The sequence below is a fragment of the Mycena indigotica genome (genome assembly GCF_014461135.1).
Source record: "Mycena indigotica strain 171206Taipei chromosome Unknown Mind.scaff0011, whole genome shotgun sequence".
NCBI lineage: Eukaryota > Fungi > Basidiomycota > Agaricomycetes > Agaricales > Mycenaceae > Mycena > Mycena indigotica.
In genome coordinates this window covers 1,771,361-1,795,478 of record NW_023503010.1, presented here as the reverse complement: position 1 = coordinate 1,795,478, position 24,118 = coordinate 1,771,361, and the positions used below count along the sequence as shown (strand labels likewise).

Sequence of the window (24,118 nt, the reverse complement as noted above, 5' to 3'; positions counted from 1 at the left end):
AAGGCATATTCGGTTTGGCGCTCGGTGGAGACTCGAGATCAACTTCTCCTAGATAAGGGACACCCCTATCTCTGTTGGTATCGACGACTGACATCATTGGAACGTGGTTTCGGATCATGCTGGAGGGTCGAGAGTGCCAAGGGACGGTTAAACGGCGAAAACCTACTCAATTGACTGGGGCCTGGACCTGTGATCAAGGCGACTCTAAAACACTGTCGAGGAACAGATCATCTGAACATTGGAAATGCGCCAGGAGAGTTGGGACAACCACCGATGAGGCCATATGCACAAGATACGAGTTATGGATCGAGGGATTCTTCACAAGCAAAACTAGATGGTCGCGAACACGGAAGATTTACACAGGTCATTGACTCCAATACACGCGATACCAGTCATCTGGACCTGGATTTTCGACTCTGGGCCGTATGGCAAAACGATACCTATACAATTATGCACATGGACTACTTTTCTTACTCGAGATTTTCCCTGATTCTATCAATTTCTGTTTAGTATTTATATCTCTGTTTTGTATTTGGCAGGTTGACGGATTGCCCCGCTCTACTAGGTGCATCTGGGGATCTAGCTCGTCAATCTATCTTGCTAGCTCTTTCGAAATAGTATCATCACCGTCGGAAGGATTATTGGTTGAGGGTTTCGGTTGCTGAATACAAGAGTTCCGGTTGCTGTTTATTGGGTTTCGGTTGCTGGTCGAGAGTTTAAGGCAGTTAGTTCCTGACTCGAGACAACTCAGAGGGTTTAAGGCAGTTAGTCCTGATCCAACGAGTATAAACTCTCCGGGCATCGTATTGGCGCTTCTCTATTGCTGAGTTTCGTCGATAGTACGCTTTGGGGCACGACAAATCAACGTTTTTCGCAAGAAACTCGTATCTACCCTACAACCTTACACATCTGTGCCAAGGCTCTGTTCACAGGGGCCTGTACTCGCACAAGGAGTTGACGATTTTTTGGGTTTTGTGACTTTTCCTACTCGACATTATACATCTTTCTCTCTACGACAAGTGGAGTTTTGGTTGTTTTTGTTGGTTTGGTTAGTTAGAGAGCTCATTTGCAGTCCCCACTCCGCACTCATCACCGGTTCATGGGAAGCCTGAGGTAATACCACTGGTTGATGCGGCGGGGGAGATGGTATGCGGGCGGTGATACCTGCGCTAAAGTTGGTTAATATCACGATGAAGATATAAGCCCAGAACACATACAACGGGTCGTTTTCGTCCTGCTCGGACATGTACTCGGGCCGTTTTTGTGATGTCCTTGACTCGGAAGCTGAAACCGGCAACACCAACACTGGATTGACAAGTGTGGTTGCCGCAGGTGGTGGAACAACCTCTAGCTGGAGCGGAGATGAGGGAACAGACACTGGCTGCAGCGGCATGTTGACAACCGGCAAGGTTGAAGGTGGCAGTGTCGAAGGCAGCAACGTTGAAGGTGGCAAGGCTGAAGATGGCAACGTTGAAGGCAACGTTAAAGGCGGCAACGTTGAAGGCGGCAACGTTGAAGGTGGCAGTGTCGAAGGCGGCAGTGTCGAAGGCGGCAGTGTCGAAGGCGGCAGTGTCGAAGGCAGCGATAGCAAAGGCGGCACGACTGGTTGTGGTGTGTTGATGGATAGTAGGTTTGACTGGGGCAATACTGGTGTCGAGATAGGCAAGGAATCCGTCGGGACTTGGCTAACAGCTATAACCACATTAGCTATGCTCAGTTTATGAACGTGCACATACCCGTAGCTTTTGTACGCTTCGATGCACCCTCTTTTGTTTTCTTTCTCTGCTTCCGACTACCCCTAGGCATCTCACCGTCATCCTCATCGCTGTCGCTGTCGCTGTCTGCACTGCTGCCAAAGTGATCTCGCGCCCAGTAACGAAATCGGTTCGTTATCAGACGACGCGTTTTCCAGTTGTCTGTCGCAATCGCAAGGTAAGAGAAGCGGTGTTCGAGAACCCAAATCATAGCTTTATATACTTGGTCGCCGAGCAGCTTGAGTCGCGGGACAGCCTTCCCAGCAGCAAGCACATCATTGAGCAGTGTGTTTATACTCTCGTTGATGAGGCCAACTTCCTGGCCGCCGATGACTGTACCGTCTATGTACTCGACATATTTTGCACTATTGTTGATGTCGTTCTGCTTATCTGTGCCCCCACCAGATTTGCGAATTCTTTCAGCGGGTGCAGCAGTGTTGGCAGCCTTATAGTCGTTCGGAGTGATGTATTTCATCTGAGAATATTTCTCCCGCAGCCGTTTGAGGTCGGGGCCATGGGTGGATATGCGAGGTATTTGCTGGAAGGCAAAGTAGCCTTGGGAAATCCAAACAGCCTCATTTGGGTTGTAAGGGCGGCGCTGGGCTTCGCAAATGTCGTTCATCTTTGAGAGGAGAGTGCTGCTCACGGTAAGAAACAGTGAAAAATGACGGGAGCTGCAACACACCTCATACCCTCCTTGAGAGAGAAGACATCTCTTGTCAACTCATCAACTTTCCCTGCAACCTGCCCACTGCTCATGTTTCCGCCATCCTACACCAACCATATCAGCCAAGTTACTGCAAAATAGCAATATTTTCACACCTGGAAAAAGCCTGCATTTGTTGCGGGACTTGGTAGATTATGGAGGGAGTTGCCGATGGGACTCGAGAGCGATGAGAGTTCGTCTTCATTGTAACCCATATCTGGGCTTGGACTCGAAAGGCCAGATGACGATGTTGCGGGAGACCAGCGATGAGAAGAATAGCCAGTGCCCAAGCCAAAGAGGTTGGTGGCCACCGAGTTTCTACCACCATAGCCCGAGCCCTGGAAGGACTGGTGAAGAAGTGAGTTATTCCTCCCATTCATGTCGGTGGAAGGAACAAGAGTGGTGTCACACAAGTCATACACAATATTTCACGACTACTGGGATTCGCTACTACTACCAAGCCCCATTTTTTCATACAGGAAGTGTAACCCTCTAAACTTTGCCTCTGCTTCGACTGAAGACCATCGCTTTGACGGAAATGGAATCATTGCAACCACGGACTGGATCGATTTGGCAGGAATTACGCGCATACCTGCGGCGCCCCTTTTGTGCAACCCACAGAGTCTTGAACGAGGCTCGAAGTAAGTCACGGTCAGGAATACCGAAGACCGAGACCATAGCAAGTGCAGCCGCTGGCTGGTTGGGATGTACTTGATACTGAAAGTAATATTGTACTTCTCCAATTTCGAATCCCTCGGGCATCTGCGATGTAAACTGCGCTTTCTTAGAATATAAACTATGATTTTCTGCAAGAAGCTGCTAACCTTGACCATTCTCGTGACCCGATTCTTTTCTTGTTCACCCCATCGTGAGCGTGCAATCTGGCCGTTCTCTGGAATCACAAGGCGTGCACAACGTCGAATGCTGGAATTGTGTTTCGTAGCGTCGAACGGAAAGCCCCAGCTCACGGAGAGAAACTGTTTCAATGCATCTAGCTCTTCGACAGAGCCAGGTTCCTTGAAACCCTTGTCGATCTTTGCACGAAATTCGTATCCGTCACCCAGTTCGATAGCAGAACTTGGGGCCTTTTTTGCTCTCTGCGCCACCCGATCGAAAGTCGGGTCCATCGCCTTGAGTGTGTTGAGCTGCGCGCGAAAGAGGCCACGTTGCGATAGATTTGCAAACATATGTTTTGGCTGCCGGATCTCGCCGCCCAGGTTGCCAATTGTTCGCTCGAGAGTCCATTGCGCGTAGAGAATGAGATTTCCAACACGGCGGACCTCTTCAAGAAAGTGGCATCGGAGTATGGATGCTCTGACGAATAAAATGTAGTCGCTCTGCTCTGCGCTGATAGTAAAGAGTCTCGAACTCGTATGTGAAAGAAAGAACAAGTCCGTACGCCTCCTGGAGTGATGCGAGGCCAATAGTATGCTGGTGTAGCAGACGCACTACATGGACTAACTTGCAAAAGTTTGTCCAATAGCGCAAGTTAGCAAGGTCGTGGTCTAGGACCCCATACAAGAGAGCAGGACCCAGACCAAACAGCCAATGCTGCCATTCTTTGGCCTTGTATCCCGAGTTGATTTTTTCGCATGGGTTCCGAGGGGTACGATCAAAGTTGTCAGGGAAATAATGGTGGGAAGCATGTACTGCTGCACCATGTCGAGTCCACTGCTCGCCGACAAGTTGTCGCCACTCCCATTGATCACTGTTGTCGGGCGCGTAAATCTTGTCAAGCTTTCCCGTCCATAACCCAGAGAGAAGGTCTCCGATGTTGAGAATGTAGTGCATGAGGTCGGCGGGAAAGATTGTTGGTGCAGGGAGGGAGCGGGGTAAGCCTGACAGGATGCTGGGCTTTCCGAAGCCACAGTCTGTCTGACGCAGACGATAGGCAGTCTTGTTCGGGGATAGAAGGAGATTTTGAATACTGGAATTGTATACGTGGATAGATTCAACCGAAGATAACGAGTGACGAAGATCCTCAACAATTCTAACATCTGGATGTTCATTGGTATATGATGAGTTGATTGGTTGAAGAAGAACGGGATAGTATTGTGGCGCCTGGAAGCGATGCCGTCCAATCAGGCCACAGAAGAAACGGCAGGCTACTTTGGCTGAGTGACCGTTTGCGCCGCTCATATGCTGCTGTCCGGGCCCATCTGCCGTTGAAAGAAACAGAAATACTCGGGCAATGAAACATGCGTCTGGTGAACCAGGTGTTGCAGACGCGTCCCAGATGGGCAAACCCTCGCGTTGAATGACTGCGAGATGATGAAAGCCAACAAAGGTAAACGAGTCTACGTTCTTAGGTGCATTTGGACCGGGGATAAAGCCACCAGGTACAACGAACCTCTTCTTGTATCGCAAGCTTGGATGCAGGTCAAGAATAACCCAGATATAGATCCAGCAGTCGGAAGCCTTTTATTCACATAGTGAGTTCGGAAGCCCAAGCAAAATGCATAACATACCTTGTGTGCGTAAAGCTGGGCACCGTCAATAGAAAACATTAAAACCATGTCCGTTGGCTTAATTGTCCCATCCTTGACAAGCTTCGCATAGTCGGTACCATCAAAGATATCTGCCCACTCCTCCGTCCGAACACGCTGATGAATTTTCTCGTCGAATTTACGCCGATATTTCATAGCCTCGGCTGTCTCAGGATCGCGCCAAAGTGCTTGAAGGAAGGGGCCAATGGGGATTGTCCAAAATTTGGCTCGTCCTTCACGCAAAGGCTTCTTCGCAGCTAGCTTTGCTTGGTCATAGCGTGGCTCTCCGCATTCTGGGTATGGGCACTTGTCAAGTGTGGAAAATGGGCCAGTGTATGCGATACAACTATTTGGGCACATGTCGCACTCGATGGGATTGATACCAGTAAGCTCTGCAAGTGCACGTCTTGTTTGGTAGTAAGTCGGGAAGTAGTCGTCTGGATGCCGGTCTAGTGCTGCCTCGCGAATGGCATTGAATGTTTCGATCGTAAGGGGAGAGTCGGCGCCCATGAATGTCTTGAGAGCTTGCCGAAGACCGGGCTCACTTGTGTCAAGGCGCTGTTGCGGCGGGTCCCAAAGCCGTTTGTTGTCCTCTGGAGACAGCTGGCTGTTTGCCCGACATGCAGACTCTAGCGCTTCGATAAAAGCAAGAGATATCCGGAGCTTGTCGATCTTAACATCCTCCTTGGGAATATCACGCCAGGACGGGCGTGGCGTGAATTTGGGTAGTGATTCTGGGGCTGGTTGGCTTGGAGGTACATGCAGAGAGGGTATGTATCGAGGCGGCACTGTCTCGTCCAAGTCGGCCTGCTCTAGTACCGAACTGTGCCCGTCAATCTCACTCTCATCATGCTCCGACTCGTTATCTGAAGGTGGTGGTGGAGTTGGTGGGGATGTGTATGGCGCAAAGTCAAAGGTCTCGTCATTCAAAATGTCACTACCCTCCCCAAGTTGAGAGAGATCGACCTCTTCTGAGCCAGTCTTAGGGTTTGTAGCGAAGGAGGCCTAGTATTTGTGTCAATTGCATACATGCACCATTTAATCTGATTCACCTGGATAGATTCCTGCATTTCACTCGGAGATATGTGGCCGCCATCTTCGTTCGACTCCTGCTCCATCGAGAAATACTGGTACTAGATGGATTTCAGCCAATCAAGTGTATCCTGCGAGTCAATCACGTACCTGGCTGCTTGCAACCTCGTCGGAGTCACTCCGTGGCCGAATAACCTTGCCCCCAGTATGGATCCCGCTGACTGCAGTGAGTGGTGCTGGGATAGCGCGTTTGGAGGGCTTCTCTGCCTCGACAGATCGCGCTTGTCGGTGCCGATACCACGTGCGCTTAGCTACAGGAGCACCTCCGTGGCATTTAGGGCATTTGCAAAGAACCATTGGTTCTGTTGGGCCCCTCTCGTCCTCGACGTCGATAGGCTCGGCAGGAAAGACATAACCATCATCGTAGTCCGCCCAGGTGCTGTTCTGTGACATATTAACAGATGCCTTGAAGATGTCAAGCAGTATATACCAGCGTCATTGCAGTACAGCAGAAAGAGTACAGATGGAAGTGATAAAGTGAGATGAGTTCACCGGCACGACGTGACAATCTCGCATCATCTCAAATCATCCCGTCTTCGCAGTGATGGCTCGCCCCAATCCCATTCTCTCCCAATTCATCTCCAGCGTTTTTCACTGGGCCTCAACCGTCTCGCCTACCGTAAATAGATGTGTCGATAAGCAGTAACTTGAAGTAAGTTGCGATAGAAAAGAACATTCTGAGATCCAGGATGTACTTACATAGGGCGATGGTATCCGGTCCAAGCGGAGAACAGTCGGATAGCGGATTAACCACAAGTCGCAGCCATGTTCATCCTGTTCTGGTAACTTTGCTTGTCAATGGGTAGCATTTGCATCGTCAAGGGCACGAGCAGATAGCAAGAACCGGAATTACAGATCGAAAGCAGATCGAAAGCAACATCATAGCGACGGGTATGAGTAGTATGGGAGTCATGAGGTTACGCAGCGTGCGAAGGGGGAGACATGCAAAGTATCCGCCGCCGCAGTGCTTTGGCGCGTCCAGCGGTTTGCGCAATAAGTTCTGGCACCCGTCGCCGCGCTGGCTGGGCACCCTTCTCCATCGACGCCTGGTGTCCGTGCAATAATTCGGCTGGAACGCAGTGTGAGTTCGGGGGAAAACAAAACGATCTGGATTTGGACATACCCATGCGCCGATCATACCGCGCCGCGTCCTTCTCCGCAACAGCAGTCTTGTCCGCCTCTCTCCGCGCCCTCGACGCTGCGACGATCCTATGTTTCACGTGAGGGAGAAAAAAGGGCGCGTGGAAGACGGCTTACTCGGCGATCTGCGCGACCTCCTCCCCAGTAGCCGCGCGGATCGTTGAACGCGCTGATGCGGGCGAGGTTGTAGGTGAAGGTGACCGCCGTCAGGTGCTCTGAGGCTTCCCGCGCGAGGAGACCGCGGAGGACGGCGGCTGCTGCGGCTTCGTCCGTCGGTGAGTCCGCTTCAACGGGCCGGTCCTCGTTGTGGTCAGCGGTGTCGCCCTGCTTGTCGAGTTCAACAGTGTCTTCTGGTTGCCCCTTTGCTTGGAGCTCTTTTGCTTGTAGTTCTTTGGCTCTCCACTCCTTCCGGCGGTCCTGGCGCAGCTCGTCATCGGTCCCAAACGAGCTGATGACGCGGAACCGCTCGGCCTTGTCGAGCTTCGCAGACGACAGGATCCACGGCGAGGACGTGTGTGCAGCGCACCTTCACGGTCGCAAACGCGGTCAGGTAGCAGTCCGGCCACGGGAACGGCTGCGTGGCCATCTTCAGCGGTTCGCGCTTGGATGGGTGGTCGCTGACACTGCAGGTTTGGGGCGCGATGGGGAGCGACATGCCAGCGTCGACCAGCTGCGATGGCAGGTCTTGCGGCGCGCCCTGTTGAACGAAGTACGGCCGTTCTTCGGCGGAACGCGGCGCGCGGATTGGTCAGTGTCCTAAACTATAGTAAAAGATTAAATGGTGCCTTAGTAAGTATTCGACTATGAACGCACACCAGGCAGGTAGATGACGTATCCCTTGCTGACGAGCTGCGCGCTGGCGGGCGGTCGCCACGGGGTCGTCGAGGTACGCCGACGGACGCGACGGGGTCGATGGTCATGATGGAGAACGTGCCCCGGCAGGGCACGTAGTCGGGCTCTGGTTCGTTGAGCGTCATGAGTGGGAGGAAGGAAGAAGGAGGAGAGTTACCCGGCGTGTGTGTGGGCCGTACTCGCTACCACACGGGCCACGCCCACAGAGCAACGCGGGAACAAAGGCGGAACAAGGGATGGGAGTTGAACGTTGGAGAACAAGGAAACTTGAACAGAGCTGCAGACAGGCGTGGGAGGGTACACGAGAATGGTGGGAGTGGGACTCGCGCCAGCCCATCCAATCTGTGGGACCCGAACATCTCAGTGGGACTTGTGGATGATTGTGGTTGACATCAAATCAGCGATCAGACTTAGCCGGCGTCGCGCAGCGAGCTTCCGCGGCGAGCGGCAGCCCGCGGCAGCGTGGGGTCCGGGGCGAAGCCCTGGTCGGGGTCCGGGGTGGAAAACCCCGGCCGTCGCGGCCGGCGCCGCAATCTACTCATCGAAAGCCTCGAACTCCTTCAAAAAAACCCGAGAAATTAAGGAAAAAATTGTTATACCTCCGCGCAACGGGCCACGCGGCGAGCGAAGCCCCCGGCAGGGTGGGTCCAGGGCAACGCCCTGGTCGGGGTCCGGGGTGGACAACCCCGGCCGTCGCGGCCGGCGCCGCCACCCGATCAAATGCACTGTTTTGAAACAATCACTCGAGTCCACCACATCTCACTTTGATGGGCTGAGTCCCACCAAACTCGTCTAGCCGACGTCAAGCTGCACCGGGAGTGGGACTGGCACGAGTCCCACTCCCACCATTCTCGTATATACTCCAGGCGTGGGAAGAGGCAACACGTCAGGTCACACGTCATGTTACCTCTCTGAAAACGGGTTTGGAAGACCCTGAATTCCCAGTGTGATTGTGCACTCCAACCGTGACTGTTGACTCGAGCTCGCACGGGCACAGGGCGGACTCCATGCAGCGCTTCGCGGCGGGGGACGGAGGCGTCGCCGCGGCCACGGCCACGTGCCACGGCCTGCGGCGTGTGCGTGCGCGCCGATCAATATACTTATTTTGTATATCTTGATACTCTTGCTTCTCACCGTCATCCTCATATCGCGGATATGCCTATACGACGACGAACACGGCTTGCAACCGCGCTGCTCGCGGGGGTGCTGGGCGTGCTGCTCGCGCTGCTGGTCCCACGCCCCGGGCGGGTCGGGCCGCCGCCGCGCCCGGCGCCGGACGCGGGGGTGGGGACCGAGGCGAAGCGGGTGGAGCGGCGGGAGATCGTGACGGCGCGCGCGCGGATCGCGGTGCACGACCTGTGCGAGGCGGGCGTGCGGGAGTACGCGGGGTACGTCGACGTCGCGCGCGACAGGCATCTCTTCTTCCGGTGCGTGCATGTGACTCGGTGGGTGGGTTCCAGCGCTGACGGCTGCAGGTACTTCGAGTCGCGCACGGACCCGGCGCGCGACCCGCTCGTGCTGTGGCTCCAGGGCGGGCCGGGTGCGTGGATTGTTTGTTTCTAGTGATGCACGGCTGATGCGAGGCAGGGGACAGCGGGGCGGTCGGCGCGCTGCTCGAGAGCGGGCCGTGCCGCGTGGCCGCGAACGGCTCGGCGGCGCGCAACCCGCACAGCTGGACGCGCCGCGCGAACGTGATCTACCTCGACCAGCCCGTCGGCGTCGGCTTCTCCTTTTCTTCTTCCCCCGCCCCGCACTCGGCGGTGGACACCAACGCGGCGGCCGCGGCGGACGTGCACGCGTTCCTCCGGCTGTTCCTCGCGCACTTCCCCGCGCTGGCGGGCCGCGCGCTGCACGTCGTCGGCGAGAGCTACGGCGGGATCTACGCGCCGCACGTCGCCGCGCTGATCTGGGCCGCCAACCAGACGCCCGGCGCAACCCCGATCGCGCTCGCGTCGGTCGTGCTCGCGAACGGGATCACGGACCCCGCGGTGCAGATCCCGTCCATCGCGGAGTACGTCTGCGGGCCCGCGGCGGCGCACGGCGTGCTCGACGCGGCGGAGTGCCGGACGCTGCGGCGCGCCGCCCCCGCGTGCGCCGCGCTCATCCGCGTGTGCAATCTTCTCCCGACGGAGGCGACGTGCGGGTACGCCGCGCGGTGGTGTCGCGCGCGGCTGTTCGCGCCGTGCATGAGTAAGTCCCCCCCGCTTTGGTATCTGCGCTGAGATGACTGACGGATACCAGAACCGGACCGGAACTGGTACGACCTGCGGCAGCGCTGCGACGCGGCCGGCGCCGCGATCGCGCGCCCGGAGTGGTGCTACGCGCGCACGGCGGGGGTCGCGCGCTACATGGCCGCGCCGGCGACGGCGGCCGCGCTCGGCGTCGCGCCGGCCCGCGCCGCGGCCTTCCGCGCGTTCAACATGGACATCAACGCGGGCTGGAACGCGCGCGGCGAGGGCGTGCGCGACGCGGCGCGGCTGCTCGGCCCGCTCGTCGACGGCGGGGTGCGGCTGCTGGTGTACGCCGGGAACCAAGGTGCGCCGCCCCTCCTCCTGCGTGGGCCGGGCGGCTGAGAGGGACGGACAGATATGATGGCGAACTACGTCGGCAACGAGCGCTGGGTCGGCGCGCTGCGCAGCAAGCACCGCGCCGCGTTCGCCGCGACTGCCCCGGGGCGCGCGTGGGTGCCGCGCGGGGCGGCCGAGGCGGCCGGGCGCGTGCGCAGCGCCGGCCCCGTCGCGTTCGTGGAGGTGTACGACGCCGGGTAAGCGGCGTGTTCACTGGGCGCGGGGTGCTGACGGGGCTGCATTGCAGACACATGGTCGCGCACGACCGGCCCGCGGCGGCGCTCGTGCGTTCTTCCCTTCCGTTTTTATCTGATCTGCAGGCTGAATGGAGGGTGCGCAGGATTTGTTCGAGCGGTGGGTCGCCGGGGAGCCGCTGGACGCGTGATTTGTGGGTTCGTGGATCGTGGGGCGCCCAGGGCGAGGGCAAGGGCACGCTGTACCTCCAAATCCTATAATTAGACACTTCGTACTGCCCATCTCCACTGCAGATGGATGCCGGCGGCGCCCCCAACCCTTCGTAATTAACGCCTGACAGCAACCACCGCGGGAGACGCCGCGACGTTGGGTCCCCGGGGCAGCGATCACGATGTGGTGCCCGGGCTCGCGCGGAGCGCCGGCGGTATCCACGCACAAGTAGTATCCCGCTGCCAGCCTGAGTGGCTGCTCTGGCACTGGCGGGGCAGACGCGTCCCGCACGTGACCGCGTCTGGTCAGCGGAGGCGAACCTTGGGCGAACCCTTTACCCTGGGCTTACCACGCGCCGCTCCCGCGCTGCGAGGCGCAGCTCGAGCGCTAAGTATAGCTGTCTTTTGAATAGCTTACATGCTGAGTTGAATAGCTTACGGGCTGAGTTACAGCCCTGCCGGCATCATGATGCCGCGGACCGATCGAACACGGGCTACAGCATAACACCACAGCTGGTGGGGTGAGACAGCGTCTATGTACAGCTGCGGGGGGGGTATATAAGAGGAGTCATTGGGCGTCAGAATACAGAACAACACCCCGCTCGGAACACACAAACAAACAAGAAATACTTATACCGATGTCCTCGCCCTCGCCGTCGTCGTCCACCGCGTCCCTCCTCCCCCGGCCGCGCAGACCCGCGCTTTCGCCCACCGTGACCACTCCTACCGCTCCCGCCCCTTCCACCGCCCCTTCGCATTCCCCCTCGCCGCCGGCGTCCACCGCGCGGCCGTCAGCCACCCCGGCCCCGGCCCCGGCCCCGGCCCCGGCCCAGCACAAAGACTTCGCCGGCGCGTTCGCGAGCCTGCAGAGCGCGTACGGCTTCGGGCCCGGGGGCGGCGCGCCGGTGCCCGTGCCGGTGCCCGTCCCGGCCAAGACGGCCGCGAAACGGCCCGCGGGGGCCAAGAACAAACGGCCCCCACGGCCAGAAACCGAGATGGCCCGGCCGCAGCCGGAGGACGGCGAGCGTGCTGGGCGGACGCCGGCGCCGGAACTTGAAGGCCGCGGGAAGGACGACGACTATGTGTGCGCGGTCGGCGCGCTGGCGGGGCGGTTCGGGACGGGCGGAGGTGTAATTGGGGGCCGGCCGCGGGCGTGAGGAAGACGCGTTACGAGAGTGCAGGCTAGACCGTTGATGGTGATGGATACCCCACGTACTTTACTGTGTTATTATGTGCCTGTTATCAGCTTGTGGAATAATGAGACGCGATGGTCTTTTCGAGAGGAACGTCCGAGGATGGGTCGCTTGGTGGGGAGTTAGGCCAGGGACACTATCTGAAAGCGGGATTGTAGGTTTTTATTTGCAACGACGACGCAGCCCCGGCATCATGTAACTGCCAACCAACTCCGAGAAAACTGTTCATTACATAGTACACACATCTAAACAAGCTTGGCGAGCGAGATGGCGTTCTTGCCCACATCAGTGCTGTAGTACGCGTTCTTGAGGAAGACGTCGCCGACGAGGAACTGGGTGTCGCTGGTGCCGAAGCTGCCGCCGGTGATGCCGCTGATGCACGTGGTGCCGGTGTTGTCGACGGGCTGGACGGCGATGTCGCGGGGGTCGATCGCGAAGGTGGCGCCGCCGAAGGTGAAGGCGACGGCGTCGGTGAGGTCGCACGGGACGACGAACTGGCCGTTGCCCGCGTCCTGCGCGCCCTTGATGCCCGCGTGGATGGCCGCGGCGTCGGCCTGCGGGACGACGACGAGCGTGGTGCCCGTGTCGAGGATGGCGGTGCGCCCGTTGAGGCCGAGGTCCTGCCCGTTGACGGAGACGCCGTCGAGGGCGGCCTCCCAGAAGCCCTGGGCGTTGACGTTGGGCACGGTGACGAGCGTGTTGGCGTCGAACTTTGCGGGGTCGAGCGCGCCGAAGGTGATCTCGCCGTCGTTCTTGGCGTCGGCGGTGCGCGAGATCTTGTAGGACGTGATGGCGTCGCTGATGAGCCCTTGCTGCGCGAGCGCCTCGACGGGCGTCGCCGTCTTCTGCTGCGAGAGCGCCGACTTGGCGAGCCCCATCAGCCCGTCAAACGGCACCCGGTCGTTCGCGAAGTCGTCCGTCTCCTGCGTCGCGACGCCGAACGTGTGCGCTTTGAGCGTGAGCCCCGCGACGGTGATGTCGTCCTGGACGATGGCCCCCGCGACCGCGCCGGTGCCGTACGTGACCGTGAACGGCGTGTCCGACGCCTTGAAGCTGCTCGACGAGCGCGAGCTCAGCGTCTGGTGCCGCCCGCACCCGCCGCCGTCCACGCCCTGGCACGTGTCCGACGCGACCCACAGGTCCGCGGAGCCCGAGTCCATCAGGATCAGGAAGTTCTGCGGCGGCGTGCCCATCTGCACCGTCGCGAGGTACCCCACGTCCGGCACCTCCACGTTCAGCCCGAGCGAGTTCGCCGCCGTCGGCGCGTTCGCCACGGCCACGACGCCGTCCACCGCGCTGTCCGGCCCGCCGATCGCGCCCGCCGGCTGCTGCGCGGCGCCGTTATTAGCGCCGGCCTGGCCCTTCCGGCCCTTCTTGGCGCGCCGCTCGTGCGTGAGCCCGGTGCGGTTGAAGCGCTTGTCCGTCTTGGCGGGGTAGCCCCAGCGGTTGTACCGCCGCTCGACGCCCGCGGCGCCCTCGACGGCGAGCACGCGCTTGTGCAGCGCGGCGTACAGCGCGCGGCCCGTCGGCGGCGCGACGCCCGCCATCAGCGCGAGGCGCTGCGGTCAGTCAGCAATTCATAATGATGATGACGATGGGGCACGCACTTTGTGGGCGGAGTTCATCTGCTGCTGGAGCAGCTGTGATCGTGGTCAGCCGGGGGCAGGGGGGGAGGGTGCAGACGTACGATCTGCGGGTGGGCGTCGCTGCGCTGGGGGATGCGCGTCAGCGGGAGCGTGACCATGCGCGGCTGCTGCGCGGGGGCCGCGGCGGCGTTGAGCGCGACGAGCACGCCTGCCAGCAGCGTGCAGAACGGGAAGGAGAGTTGCATGGGTCAACCACGGAAGAGAAGGGATAACGGGAGGAAGGGAAGGGAAGGGAAGAAGGGAGAAAAGAAAGGCCGGCCTTGGGGGTGGGTGGTGCGGTGGCAACGGGTGGGTACTTATATTCGCCGCAGGGCGTTGCGTGATGCCTGGAGCTTCGATGGTGATGCATCCGTGATCGGCTGTGAATCGCCACACCGGTGCGTCTAAAAATAGGCTATTTGTAGCGTGCCCCCTCGCCCGGGCCGACGACGATGGCGCGCGCGTTCAGGGGGCGGCTGACGGTGCGGCGCAGAGGGCGTGCCACACCCGGTCGTGCGGTCAGCGGAGCGGTGTGGAGTCATGTCATCGACAAACCCCGCACAAGGATCGCTCCCAAAATAGACGCGACCCAGATGCCCCGTTACCACCCACCCGACACAGCCGCACGGGTGAGGCTGTTCCCGGGGACGACACCCACCGGGGGCGAATCGACCTCAACGCGATCCCACGGGTGCAAGACGCCCGTCGAGCGAACGCGCGCCGGGATCACGCGTCAGGCGTCACGGTCGCCCTGGTTGCGCGTGTGCGTGCCAGAACCAAGCCAGAACAAAGATAGATAGATAGATGGGGGGTCTGCGCTATTCCTGGCATGCATACATACTACTGCCTGATGCATATGACGTCGACGTCTCCATCTGCCTGTCGCGGTCGCAGAGGCGCTGGGATCGACGGCGGACGCAGGGCCGGCGGTTGCCTGCGATGCGGCGATGCCCGGGCCGGGGCGTGGCGCAGAGCGTGAGGCGGGCGGGTGGGCGGGCGGGCGGTCCGGCGCCGGCGCGGAATGCTCGGCGTCACGGTAGCGGAGTCGAACTGGAAGGGCACCGCTGGCACTAGCATGCAGATGTGTGTTGACGGGTACACTGGCAGATGAAGCTTTGACACTGACGATCAGGAAGAAGCCGCGCCGGCGATCCGGTCCCGGTCCGGGTGGCGCGTGTGCGGTGGAGAAAGGCGGCTGGGTGTAGCATTCTGGCTTCAAGTTAGAAATAGCGCGCCGGTGCTGAGCGGACAATGACCCGGGCCGTGACTCGGATCCGCGCTCCGATAGAGCGGTTTCGCGTTGGCGCCGGGACTGTGTGCGCTAGTCGCGAGTTGACCTCCCATTGCTATTCGTATTCTACCGCGGGTGGCGGACGGTGGACGGCGGACGGCGGACCGGTCCGGCGGGCACGTGCCCGATACCGTATACGTGGCAGGCGTGAGGACAGCGGGTGCATTCTGCTAACTTAAATCTATGTGGTACACGTATATACGGCCCGCAGGCGCGCGCATGCTTAGTACTTTGCGTATGATATCTTGAGCGGGGGGTAGGTATGTACAGCGTCCGAGTCCGGGCTACGGTGCGGTCAGCGTCCGGGCGCGCGATCACAGACGGGAGACAGAGACAGGAAGGGAAGAGAAACAGAAACAGAAATCGACAGCAATGCAAGAACGAAAGCGAGCAACGGATTTTAGGCTGAGCCCACGCCACCCGGCCGCGGCCCTGCGGCCGTAGAGCACCTGGCATGGCGTGGGACTGCGACTGGGACTAAGGCGCGGCGGTGGGGCCGGGGGCGACGAGGCCGTGGGCGGTGTGCCAGAACCAGCCGGTCGCGGGGTTGCGCCACCAGCCGGGCCAGCCGCGCTGCGCCTCGGTGAAGCCCGCGGGGACGACGACGGGGTCCGCGGCGGGGCGCGGGTAGATCGAGGGGAAGGACGGGGAGGGGCGCGTGTATTGCGGGGCGGGCGAGCGGGAGGGGGAGGGGCTCACGTGCTTCGACCCGGTGCTCGTGCGCGCGGCCTCGTACGCCGCGCGCCGCTCCCAGTAGTGCGCGAGGTTCGCGGTGGACACGGGCGGCGCGCTGTAGTACACGTCCTTGTTCGCTGCGGCGGTCAGCGGTGACGTAGTGGGTAAAGGGGAGGCCTCACGGTGCATGATCTTGGGCTGCGCGAAGACCATCGCGAGCGTCGGCGGGGGCCCGACCCAGAGCCACGCGTTGTTGAGCTTCCACGTGAGCAGCGGGGGCGTGTCGATCGGCGCCCAGCCGTCCGCGTGCTGCTGGGGCTGCGTCGCAGAGAGGGGCGCGGCGGAGAACGTGCGCGCGGCGGCGTCGACCGCGACGACGAGGCACGGCCGCAGGTCCCGCGGCGTCAGCGGGCCGCCAGAGCCGAGCGCGGTGGCGAGCGAGCGCCCGAAGCACGTCGGGTCGACCCAGAGGAAGAGGCCCGGGAAGAAGTCGGACACGCGTGTGAACGGGGCGAACATTGGGGGCTGTGGGCGTATGGGCGTATGGGCGCGGGCGGGGGAGGGCGTGGGCGTGGGTGGCGCGCGCCCGCCCTTTATACGCCCCGACGGGCGCATGACGGGCGGGGCGTGGCTTGGCGGCGCGGTCGAGTCATATTTGTTCCAATTCAATTGAAGAGTCAGGGTCTGTGATGCGCCCATGAGGCTGATCGTGATACGTGATTCCCGAGGAGAAGAGAAGGCGCGGGGTTCTCACACGCGCGGCGGTCGGGACGGTCGCGCCCCGCTATTGCCCCCGCCTTGTTGTCGTGCTCGACGGGCACCCATGTCCCACGTCCCCGCCACGCCAAGCCCCGCGCGCCCTCGCTTACGCGCAACGTGTTTGAAAAAAACCACGGGTTCTCACACGCACGGCGGTAGCGCCCCTCTATTGCCCCCGCCCAGCCTCGTTGTCGTGGGCGTGGTCAACGGGTGCACCGTCCGTCCACGTCACCCACCTCCCCGCGTCGCCAAGCCCCGCCCGCCCGCCCTCGCTTGGCCTCGCTCAGCCCCCCCATGAGAAAAAAAACCACGTCATCCGTGACACGTCACCCGTCACTGTCACGACTCAACTTGAACTCGAACCGTTACGTGTCATGGACCAGGCCCCTCCCGCGTCCTCCTCTTCTTCCACTCCCGCTGCGACAGCGGCCACCCCTGCACCAGCGCCGCTCCCCGCGCCGGTGCCGATCCCGGTGCCCCCGCTCACGCAGACGAAGGCCCCGACGCCCATCCCGACGCCGCCACTCACGCGGCCCACGCCCATCCCGACGCCGCCGCTCACGAGGCCCGTGCCCATCGCGGCGCCCCCGCTGATCAAGGTGCCCCGGCCGGCCCTGGCGGCGGAGGCGAAGAGCCCGACGACGGCGGAAGCAGCAGCAGGGGTCCCGGAACCAGCAGTGGCAAAACCAACACCAACACCAGCAGCAGCAGCGGTGGAAAATCCGGCACCGGCGCGGCCACCGGTTATACTCAGACTCGCGCCACCAGCCCCGGCTGTCCCTGTCCCAGTCACGGTACCCACACCGACGCCAACACCGGTTGCGATTCCCGTCACGGTTCCCACACCCACCCCCGTTGTTGTACCCGCGCCAAAAGCAGCTACAGCGCCCGCCCCGCTGCCGCTGCAGATGCCCGTGCTGCCGACGACGATGAGCAGCGCGACTGCGGCGACGATCGCGGCGGCCGCACGTGCTTTGAATATATCGACGCCCAACTCTGCGCCGATCCCGCCGTCGTTCTACCGGAGCGACACGACGTTCAACCCGTCGCCGTACCAGCCGTCGCGGCCGTACCCGACTGCGCCGGCGACGCACCCGTCGATCGCGCCGCCGCCGGTGCCGGGCGCGCTGTTCGACAAGCCCGGGACCGGGTCGGGCGGGGCGGCGGCGCCGTTCGACGGGCTGCTGGTGCACCCGCCGTTCAGCGTGCTGCCGGACGGGGTGCGGCTCGCGCCGGGCGACGTGATGAGCTACATGGTGCTGCACGCGCACCCGGCGTGGTTCCTCGACGTGCGCGACTATGTCACCCTCGAGGGCGCGCCCCCCGGCGCGATCCGCTACCCGCGCGAGCTCGAGCCGCCGCGCCCGAAGAGGCAGAAGGACTTGCTGCTCAGGTGCACGTTCTGTCCGCGGACGTATGCGGGCGTGAACGCGAAGAGCATGTGGACGCGGCATGTGAGGGAGAAGCATCGGATCGTGCTGAGCAAGGCGTGGACGGACAGCGCGATTGCGGCGAGGAAGGCGGCGATTGGTGGGTTTTTTTCCAGTGAGGAAGTGGTTACTGAAAGGGCTGCAGCGTCGGGCGCGATCGTGATCAACAGCGCGGGGAACGCGGTGCCCACGTCGCCGTCTGCGGCCAGCTCGCCCTCTACGCCGTCGCCGTCAGCCTCAGGGTCAGGGTCAGCCTCAGCGTCGACGTCGGCGGGCCGCGTGATGCCCATCATCCTCCCGCCGCGCCCCTCGCTCGCGGTCTCGGGCACGGGCACGCCGTCCCCGCCGACGAGCGGGAGCGGGATACCCAAGGTGATCATCCCGCCGCGCCCCGTGCAGATCAGTATCCCGCCGCAAACGGCGCCGCCGCCGCTCGTGGTGCCGCCGCTGACGGTGCCGGTCCGCGGTGCGTGGCCTCCCCTCGCGTTTCTGTGCGAATGACGTAAGCATGGAACTGACACGTGATTGTAGGGAAGCCCGGGCCGAAGCCGAAGCCGCGGGCGTCGCCGGTGAAGGGGGGGACGGGGCGGCCGCGGGGGCGGCCGCCGAAGGTGCCAAAGAGTGGTGCGGGTGCGGCGCCGGCGAGCGCGAGTGGGACGCCGACGACAAGGTCGACGCCGACGCCGGAGAGCAGTCCGGAGCCGGAGGGGGGGATGGAAGTGGAAGGGGAAGTGGACAAGGGGTGGGTGCGGACGGACTCGCCGCCGCCGCCGGAGGGGATGTTGCCGCCGAGGATGAGGCCGGGGCGGGCGGTGTTGTTTCGGCCGAGTTTGGGGGCGAGGGCGGGCGAGGATAAAGATAAAGATAAAGAGGGGAGCAAGGAAAAAGAGAAGGAGAAGGAGAAAGACGGGGACGTGCAGATGGAGGAGGAAGGCGCCAAGGAGGAGGCGATGGAGACGGAGAGCCAGACGGAGCTCGACAACGCGCTCGTCGCGGATTTGCTGCTCATCGACGACGGCGAGGGCGAAGGGGCGGACGCGGACGCGGACATGGACATGGAGCCCGACTCCCCGTGCGCCGAACCCGGGCCCGAGGAGGACACCGGCCCGCCCCCGCTCGGCGCGGCGCCCGCGCTGTTCGGGCTCGGCGCGCCGAGTCTGCGGGACCTCGCGGACCGGGACCTCGTGATCTCGCCGCCTGCGTCGCCTGCACCCGCGTCGGCCGGCATGGGCATGGAGCTCGATACGGAGCGCTCCCGCTCGCCGTCGCCGGCGGGCAGTGGGAGCGGGGTGCTCACGCCGACGCTGCTGCCGACGCTGTTCGCGGTGCCGCTCGCGGACGGGCCCGGGGCGGCGGGCGGGATCGTGCTGCGGAGCGCGGCGCCGCTGGGGCGCGAGGCGGCGGCGGCGCTGATTGGGCGGCTGCGGAGCGCGGGGGTGGCGGTGGCGGTGGATGGTGACGCGATGGATGTGGACGGACAAAAGGAGATGCAGAACGACAAGGAAGAGGGCGAGGGAGGGGGAGGGGCGGAGCTGGACCCGGCGCTGGCGGCGTGGGCGGCGGCGTACGTCGCGGGGCTCGGGCGGGACGTCGGGGATGCGCTCGCGGACGTGTTCGTGGTCGGCGCGGCTTCCGATGCCCACGCCCACCCGGACGCGGCGGGCGGGATCGGGATGGCGGAGGCGAGCGGGATGGCGTCGGCGGTGGCGCGGGAGGTGGGCGCGGCGCTCGCGGGGGGCGTGCTCGCGCTCGCGGGTGGGCTGGTGCGCGACGGGATGGCGCGCGCGGCGGAGGACGCGTGTGTCGGCTGGGAATGGCGCGGGCGCGCGCTGGCGAGTGCCGTCGAGGAGGACGGCGCGGACGGGGACGGGGACGGGCCGGAGGTGATCAGGCATCCGTTGGTGCATCTGGTCGTCGGGTGAGGAGAGGTAATTAGGTAAAATGTTCTTGGACGAATACTGCAACCGTGGTAATTTACGATTTTATGAGTTCGATTGTGACGGGCACGTGGGTGTGACGCGGCGCGCTTTCTGGATTGATTTCCGAGGCAGGTGTTGGTCCCGTACTGGAAAGAAGAATATGTGGAAATATTACCCACTTTAATCATCAGGGCTTACCTACTGGTGGCCAATTAGTATGGTTGGTTAAACATTGAATATATTCAGAATATTATGAGTATATTGTGCCCTTGGTTGATCACTTGAATATGAATATGTTTGAATATATCATGTTATGTTATAACTCTACTACAAGTATTATAGCAGCGTGACTCCGAGTCACGAGCGATCACCGACATTGATGTAAATCTAGACCGAACGTACACACACAGTCACACTGTGACCCGCCTACTTTCGACGCCCATCTTCGGATGGCCGACACTTGCCAGCCTCCACAACGCTCCATCGAGTCGGGCAAGCTGGTGAACAGCTGGCTGGCGGCGCGTTGCACGTTCGGCCGCTGGGCTCTCGGCGGGCGCGAGACCGTCACCCGGATCAGCCGCAAGCGCGTGGTCAAGCGGCCGGCGCAGATGCTGCTTACGGAGGCGCTGAACTTGGACTACGTCGCGCAGCACACCACGATTCCGGTCCCGCGCGTGCACCGCATGATAAAGGATAAGCATGGCAGGCTGTGCATGGTGATGGACTATGTCGAGGGGAAGGAGCTGGAGCAGGGGAGCTGTCTGAGGAGGAACGCTTGGTGTGACGCGTCAGTAGCGGACTTACCAACTATACGACTCAGAATCACGCATCAGCAGTATCACATCTATCAGATTAGCAGTATCATCAGTAGTCACAGATCTTGTAACGTAAAGCGTGACCAGTGTCACGTAGCAGCAACACTTAACCATCTACTTTTCCTCAGTCTTTCTCGTTCCTTCATCTTCTCGCGGACTCGTCCCGACTGCCCGAGTACGCTCAACTGCTCCCTCCTGCCATAGGTCACGGGTCGACAGTCGGGTGGCCATTGGAGGCCAATGGCCATCCGACCCCCTCTATCGATAACCATCGACTTTCCTCTCTTCTTTAGAAGGCTCTTCGCGACAGCGTCACAAATGGAGCCCACCGCGAGGGGCTTTCTTCGAACGAAGAGAGTTGAAACTTACATTCACTGGAGGAAAGTAATTGCTGCTACGTGGCCATCTCTAGCGGCCGGAGTCCTGCCGCTTAGAGTTGACACGCCCAGGTATCAGCGAAACGACACGCGTGCCTTGGTTACCTGATTGATGCTGCTCAGTCCGACTTCGCTTAAATTCGAGTCAGTAACTGTGTGACGGCCACGAAAAAACTTCACTTCCTACTCCCACTTCCTCAAGCCTTCGTCCGCCGCCATGTCGTCGTCCGGGCCCTCGAAGATATCCTTACGCAAGGTATCCAGCGCTGCTCCAGCACCCAAACCTCCCAGCAAGGCTGCTCGAGCGACTCCTAACCCGGAGCCCTTGGAGACGGATGGATTCCACTCGTCTCCTCTGGACTTGGACGACGAGGTCCGGATGCGGGATCCTCGGCCAGGCGCCTTCGATTCCTCCTCCCCCTAGACTCCGTTGCAGACACCGGGTCCACCTGGGTCTCGTTTGCACGTACTACCGGCCCCGCCGCCTTCGCCCTCCCCTCTACTTAGTGCCAAAGCGCCAGCTTTTCAGCCCGCTTTGCGTGTGGACGAAGGCAGAGGGCGGGCAGCTAGTGGCGCCTCGATCAAGACGGTTCGCGCCTCTGACGACGAGAGAGACTCGGAACGAGTCCATTCCTCCGAAGAAGGATCGGTATTGGCGTCTGACCCCTCTACGAATCGGTCTTCTAACTGGCAAGAAGTATCCCCTCCTTCACGACAGTCGGTCCTCCCGGTCGCGCCCTCGATTAGTTTCCGCCCCCCTCCTCCGCATCTTCAAGACGAATCTATTACGACAGCTCTACGTCCTTCCCCAACAGCTGCTGGATCCCCGCAGCTGACTCAACCGGAAATATTCGGTTATTTGGGCGAAACGCTGGGATTATATTACGAATCCCTAGAGGATAGCGTCCTTCGACACCACCAGCAGGAATCGGAACTAGAGAGCTACGACCCGATCATAACTTACGGATTGGAGGGTATCGAACAACTTCTGAGCGATCGGCGTTTGAAATTGCTCAGATTGATTCTTCAGAGGTACCACTACCCGCGGGCGCGACATGACTTGGGACAATTTGGGGGAAGAGGTGGATGCCATCTCTTCCATCCCTGCTACAGATACTCTGGCCTCGCCGGTATTCCCTCAAACGGAACCCAGATACTTTCGCCTCGAAGTCAAGACTTTCGCTCGCGTCGCTCACGCAGCGTATGCCCTCCATCAAATTATTCAAGGCCTTGAGCAGATGGAGGAATGCCCGAGGAGCTCCAGCTTTCAGGTGGACTATGGCTTCAAGCTTCTGTCAGTCCTGAACAAAGCCAGCGAGGCGGATAAGGTTCTCTTAGCTTTCGGATCCATGCAACTTAGGCTCGCCGGGGCGAAAGTACGAATCTCCCGTACCCTCAACCACTGGGGTAGAATGGCTAAACAGGAGTCGGAAGCTTCCCTCTCAACCATAGCTTCTACAAGATCGGAGTTGAGGAACCGCACTGCCGCCCTCGATCCGGAGCCGGCTTTGAGGCTCTACGTTTCGAGACCGGACTACCAGCAGTACCTCTCTCAAGCCAATCCGATCGTATGGCAGCGCGTGAAAGCGCATTACGAAGCTTCACAGGACGTTTACTCCCAGCCCTACCGGACAGATACTTGGCCTACACATCCTCAAGCACCACCATTGCCTATCAAGCCCATTTTTCCTACTACGACGCCTAACTTCCCACAAACTGGAGTCCGTTTCGCCAGTGCTCCTTCTCCTATCTCGCATCGGCCATTCCCGGCTCCTTCTGCTGCCACGCGTGCTGGAATCCAGAACGTGTTCGGCAACATCGAATCCTTGGGAGTTAACGAAGCTGGGGGGCCATATGTGCCGCTGGGAGGAATTGCAACGAACTCTCGACATTACACGGAAAGGGGGGCCTACAATCCGCACCCCACATTTGCTTCTGGAAACGTGCATCCTGCTTCGAACTCGTATACTCAGACTGCCCCCGTCTATGGGACGCACCATCATGCGCCAGCTCGCGGCTCTCATCCTCCGTCAGGGTCCTCCTCGAGTAGCTCGCAAAATGGAGATCCGAGCGGCGGTCGAGGCTACAACGGACCGCCCGGATCCGGGAGGACCGCCCGGACCACCGGGTTATGGTGGGCCGGGAGGTCCGAATGGCCCGCCTGGAGGAGGAGGATATTTCGGTGGCGTTCCCGTAGGCGGGGCCCCTCCTCCAAATCCCGGAGGCCCCCCCGGTCCGCCTCCTCCTCCTCCCCCCTTTGGCGTAGGACTGCCTGCTAACCAGCCGGACGCCGGCTGGGGCATGTACCAGCCTTTCCAGATCAACACGCGCATGAAGCAGTCTGAGATCCCCGGTTGGGACGGGAAGGGAGACTCTCTGATCAAGTACTTGGTCGGCATGAAGGATCTGGCTCGCAAGGGCCCTCTAATCCAGTACCAAATGGCTCAAGTGGCTCCGCAAAGATGGGAAGGCGCGGCAAAAGGATGGTGGGACGTCTTACCGGACGCTATCAAGGACATTCACCAGTCGTCATGGGTTCACATGCTCCGCGCCATCACTTCGCAATTCATGTCGTCCCGGTGGGAACGTGAGGAGATTAGCCGTTTTGAATCAATGTCGTTCAGACAGAAGGGCAACGAGGAGGAAATGCCTACGGACTTCTTCCAATGGCGTATACTGCTAGCCAAATTCCTGTACGCCACAGACAATGAAGCCACAGCCGTCCATCGTATCATCCGCAATCAACCCGATGCTTGGAAGGAATCTATCGACGAAGTCCGTTGCCCCACTATTTCGCACTTAATCATGCTGGCGGAGCACTTTGGCGAAACTCTCATCTATTCTTGGGAGTCAGCAAAGATTATCCGCGCTCTTCGTGATCGACAGGAGAACGGTTCTAAACGGAGATTCTTCCATACTCGCGCCGCCCACCTCGCTTCAGCCACTGGAGACCAGGATGGCTTCGAGGACGACAACGGCGAAGAAGAGGAGAAAGAAGCTCTGGCGGTTACTAATCCGCGCTGGAACTCTAAA

At 60.8% G+C, this 24,118-nt stretch overlaps 4 protein-coding genes across 4 annotated transcripts; 2 read left to right on the top strand and 2 right to left on the bottom strand.

Annotated features, from left to right (window-relative positions):
• Positions 1-9,185: 9,185 nt before the first annotated feature.
• MIND_01172900 (Carboxypeptidase) lies at positions 9,186-10,982 on the top strand (the record flags this gene model as incomplete). Its single annotated transcript, XM_037368247.1, has 7 exons — positions 9,186-9,457; positions 9,506-9,570; positions 9,618-10,220; positions 10,272-10,565; positions 10,617-10,794; positions 10,845-10,881; positions 10,938-10,982. The coding sequence occupies 7 exons, from the start codon at positions 9,186-9,188 to the stop codon at positions 10,980-10,982; spliced, it is 1,494 nt and encodes a 497-aa protein (XP_037215173.1).
• Positions 10,983-12,439: 1,457 nt separating this feature from the next.
• Positions 12,440-14,025, bottom strand: MIND_01172800 (Acid protease; the record flags this gene model as incomplete). Its single annotated transcript, XM_037368246.1, has 3 exons — positions 12,440-13,753; positions 13,802-13,834; positions 13,882-14,025. 3 exons carry the CDS (start codon positions 14,023-14,025, stop codon positions 12,440-12,442), a joined length of 1,491 nt encoding a protein of 496 aa, XP_037215172.1.
• A 1,255-nt stretch (positions 14,026-15,280) lies between these two features.
• On the bottom strand, positions 15,281-16,416 carry MIND_01172700 (uncharacterized protein; the record flags this gene model as incomplete). Its single annotated transcript, XM_037368245.1, has 3 exons — positions 15,968-16,416; positions 15,810-15,922; positions 15,281-15,394 (listed from the first exon to the last, which is right to left on the bottom strand). Exons 1-3 carry the CDS (start codon positions 16,398-16,400, stop codon positions 15,281-15,283), a joined length of 660 nt encoding a protein of 219 aa, XP_037215171.1. The 5' UTR covers positions 16,401-16,416.
• Positions 16,417-16,807: 391 nt separating this feature from the next.
• On the top strand, positions 16,808-19,896 carry MIND_01172600 (uncharacterized protein; the record flags this gene model as incomplete). Its single annotated transcript, XM_037368244.1, has 3 exons — positions 16,808-18,074; positions 18,120-18,440; positions 18,506-19,896. The coding sequence occupies exons 1-3, from the start codon at positions 16,919-16,921 to the stop codon at positions 19,894-19,896; spliced, it is 2,868 nt and encodes a 955-aa protein (XP_037215170.1). The 5' UTR covers positions 16,808-16,918.
• Between the last annotated feature and the right edge of the window lie 4,222 nt (positions 19,897-24,118).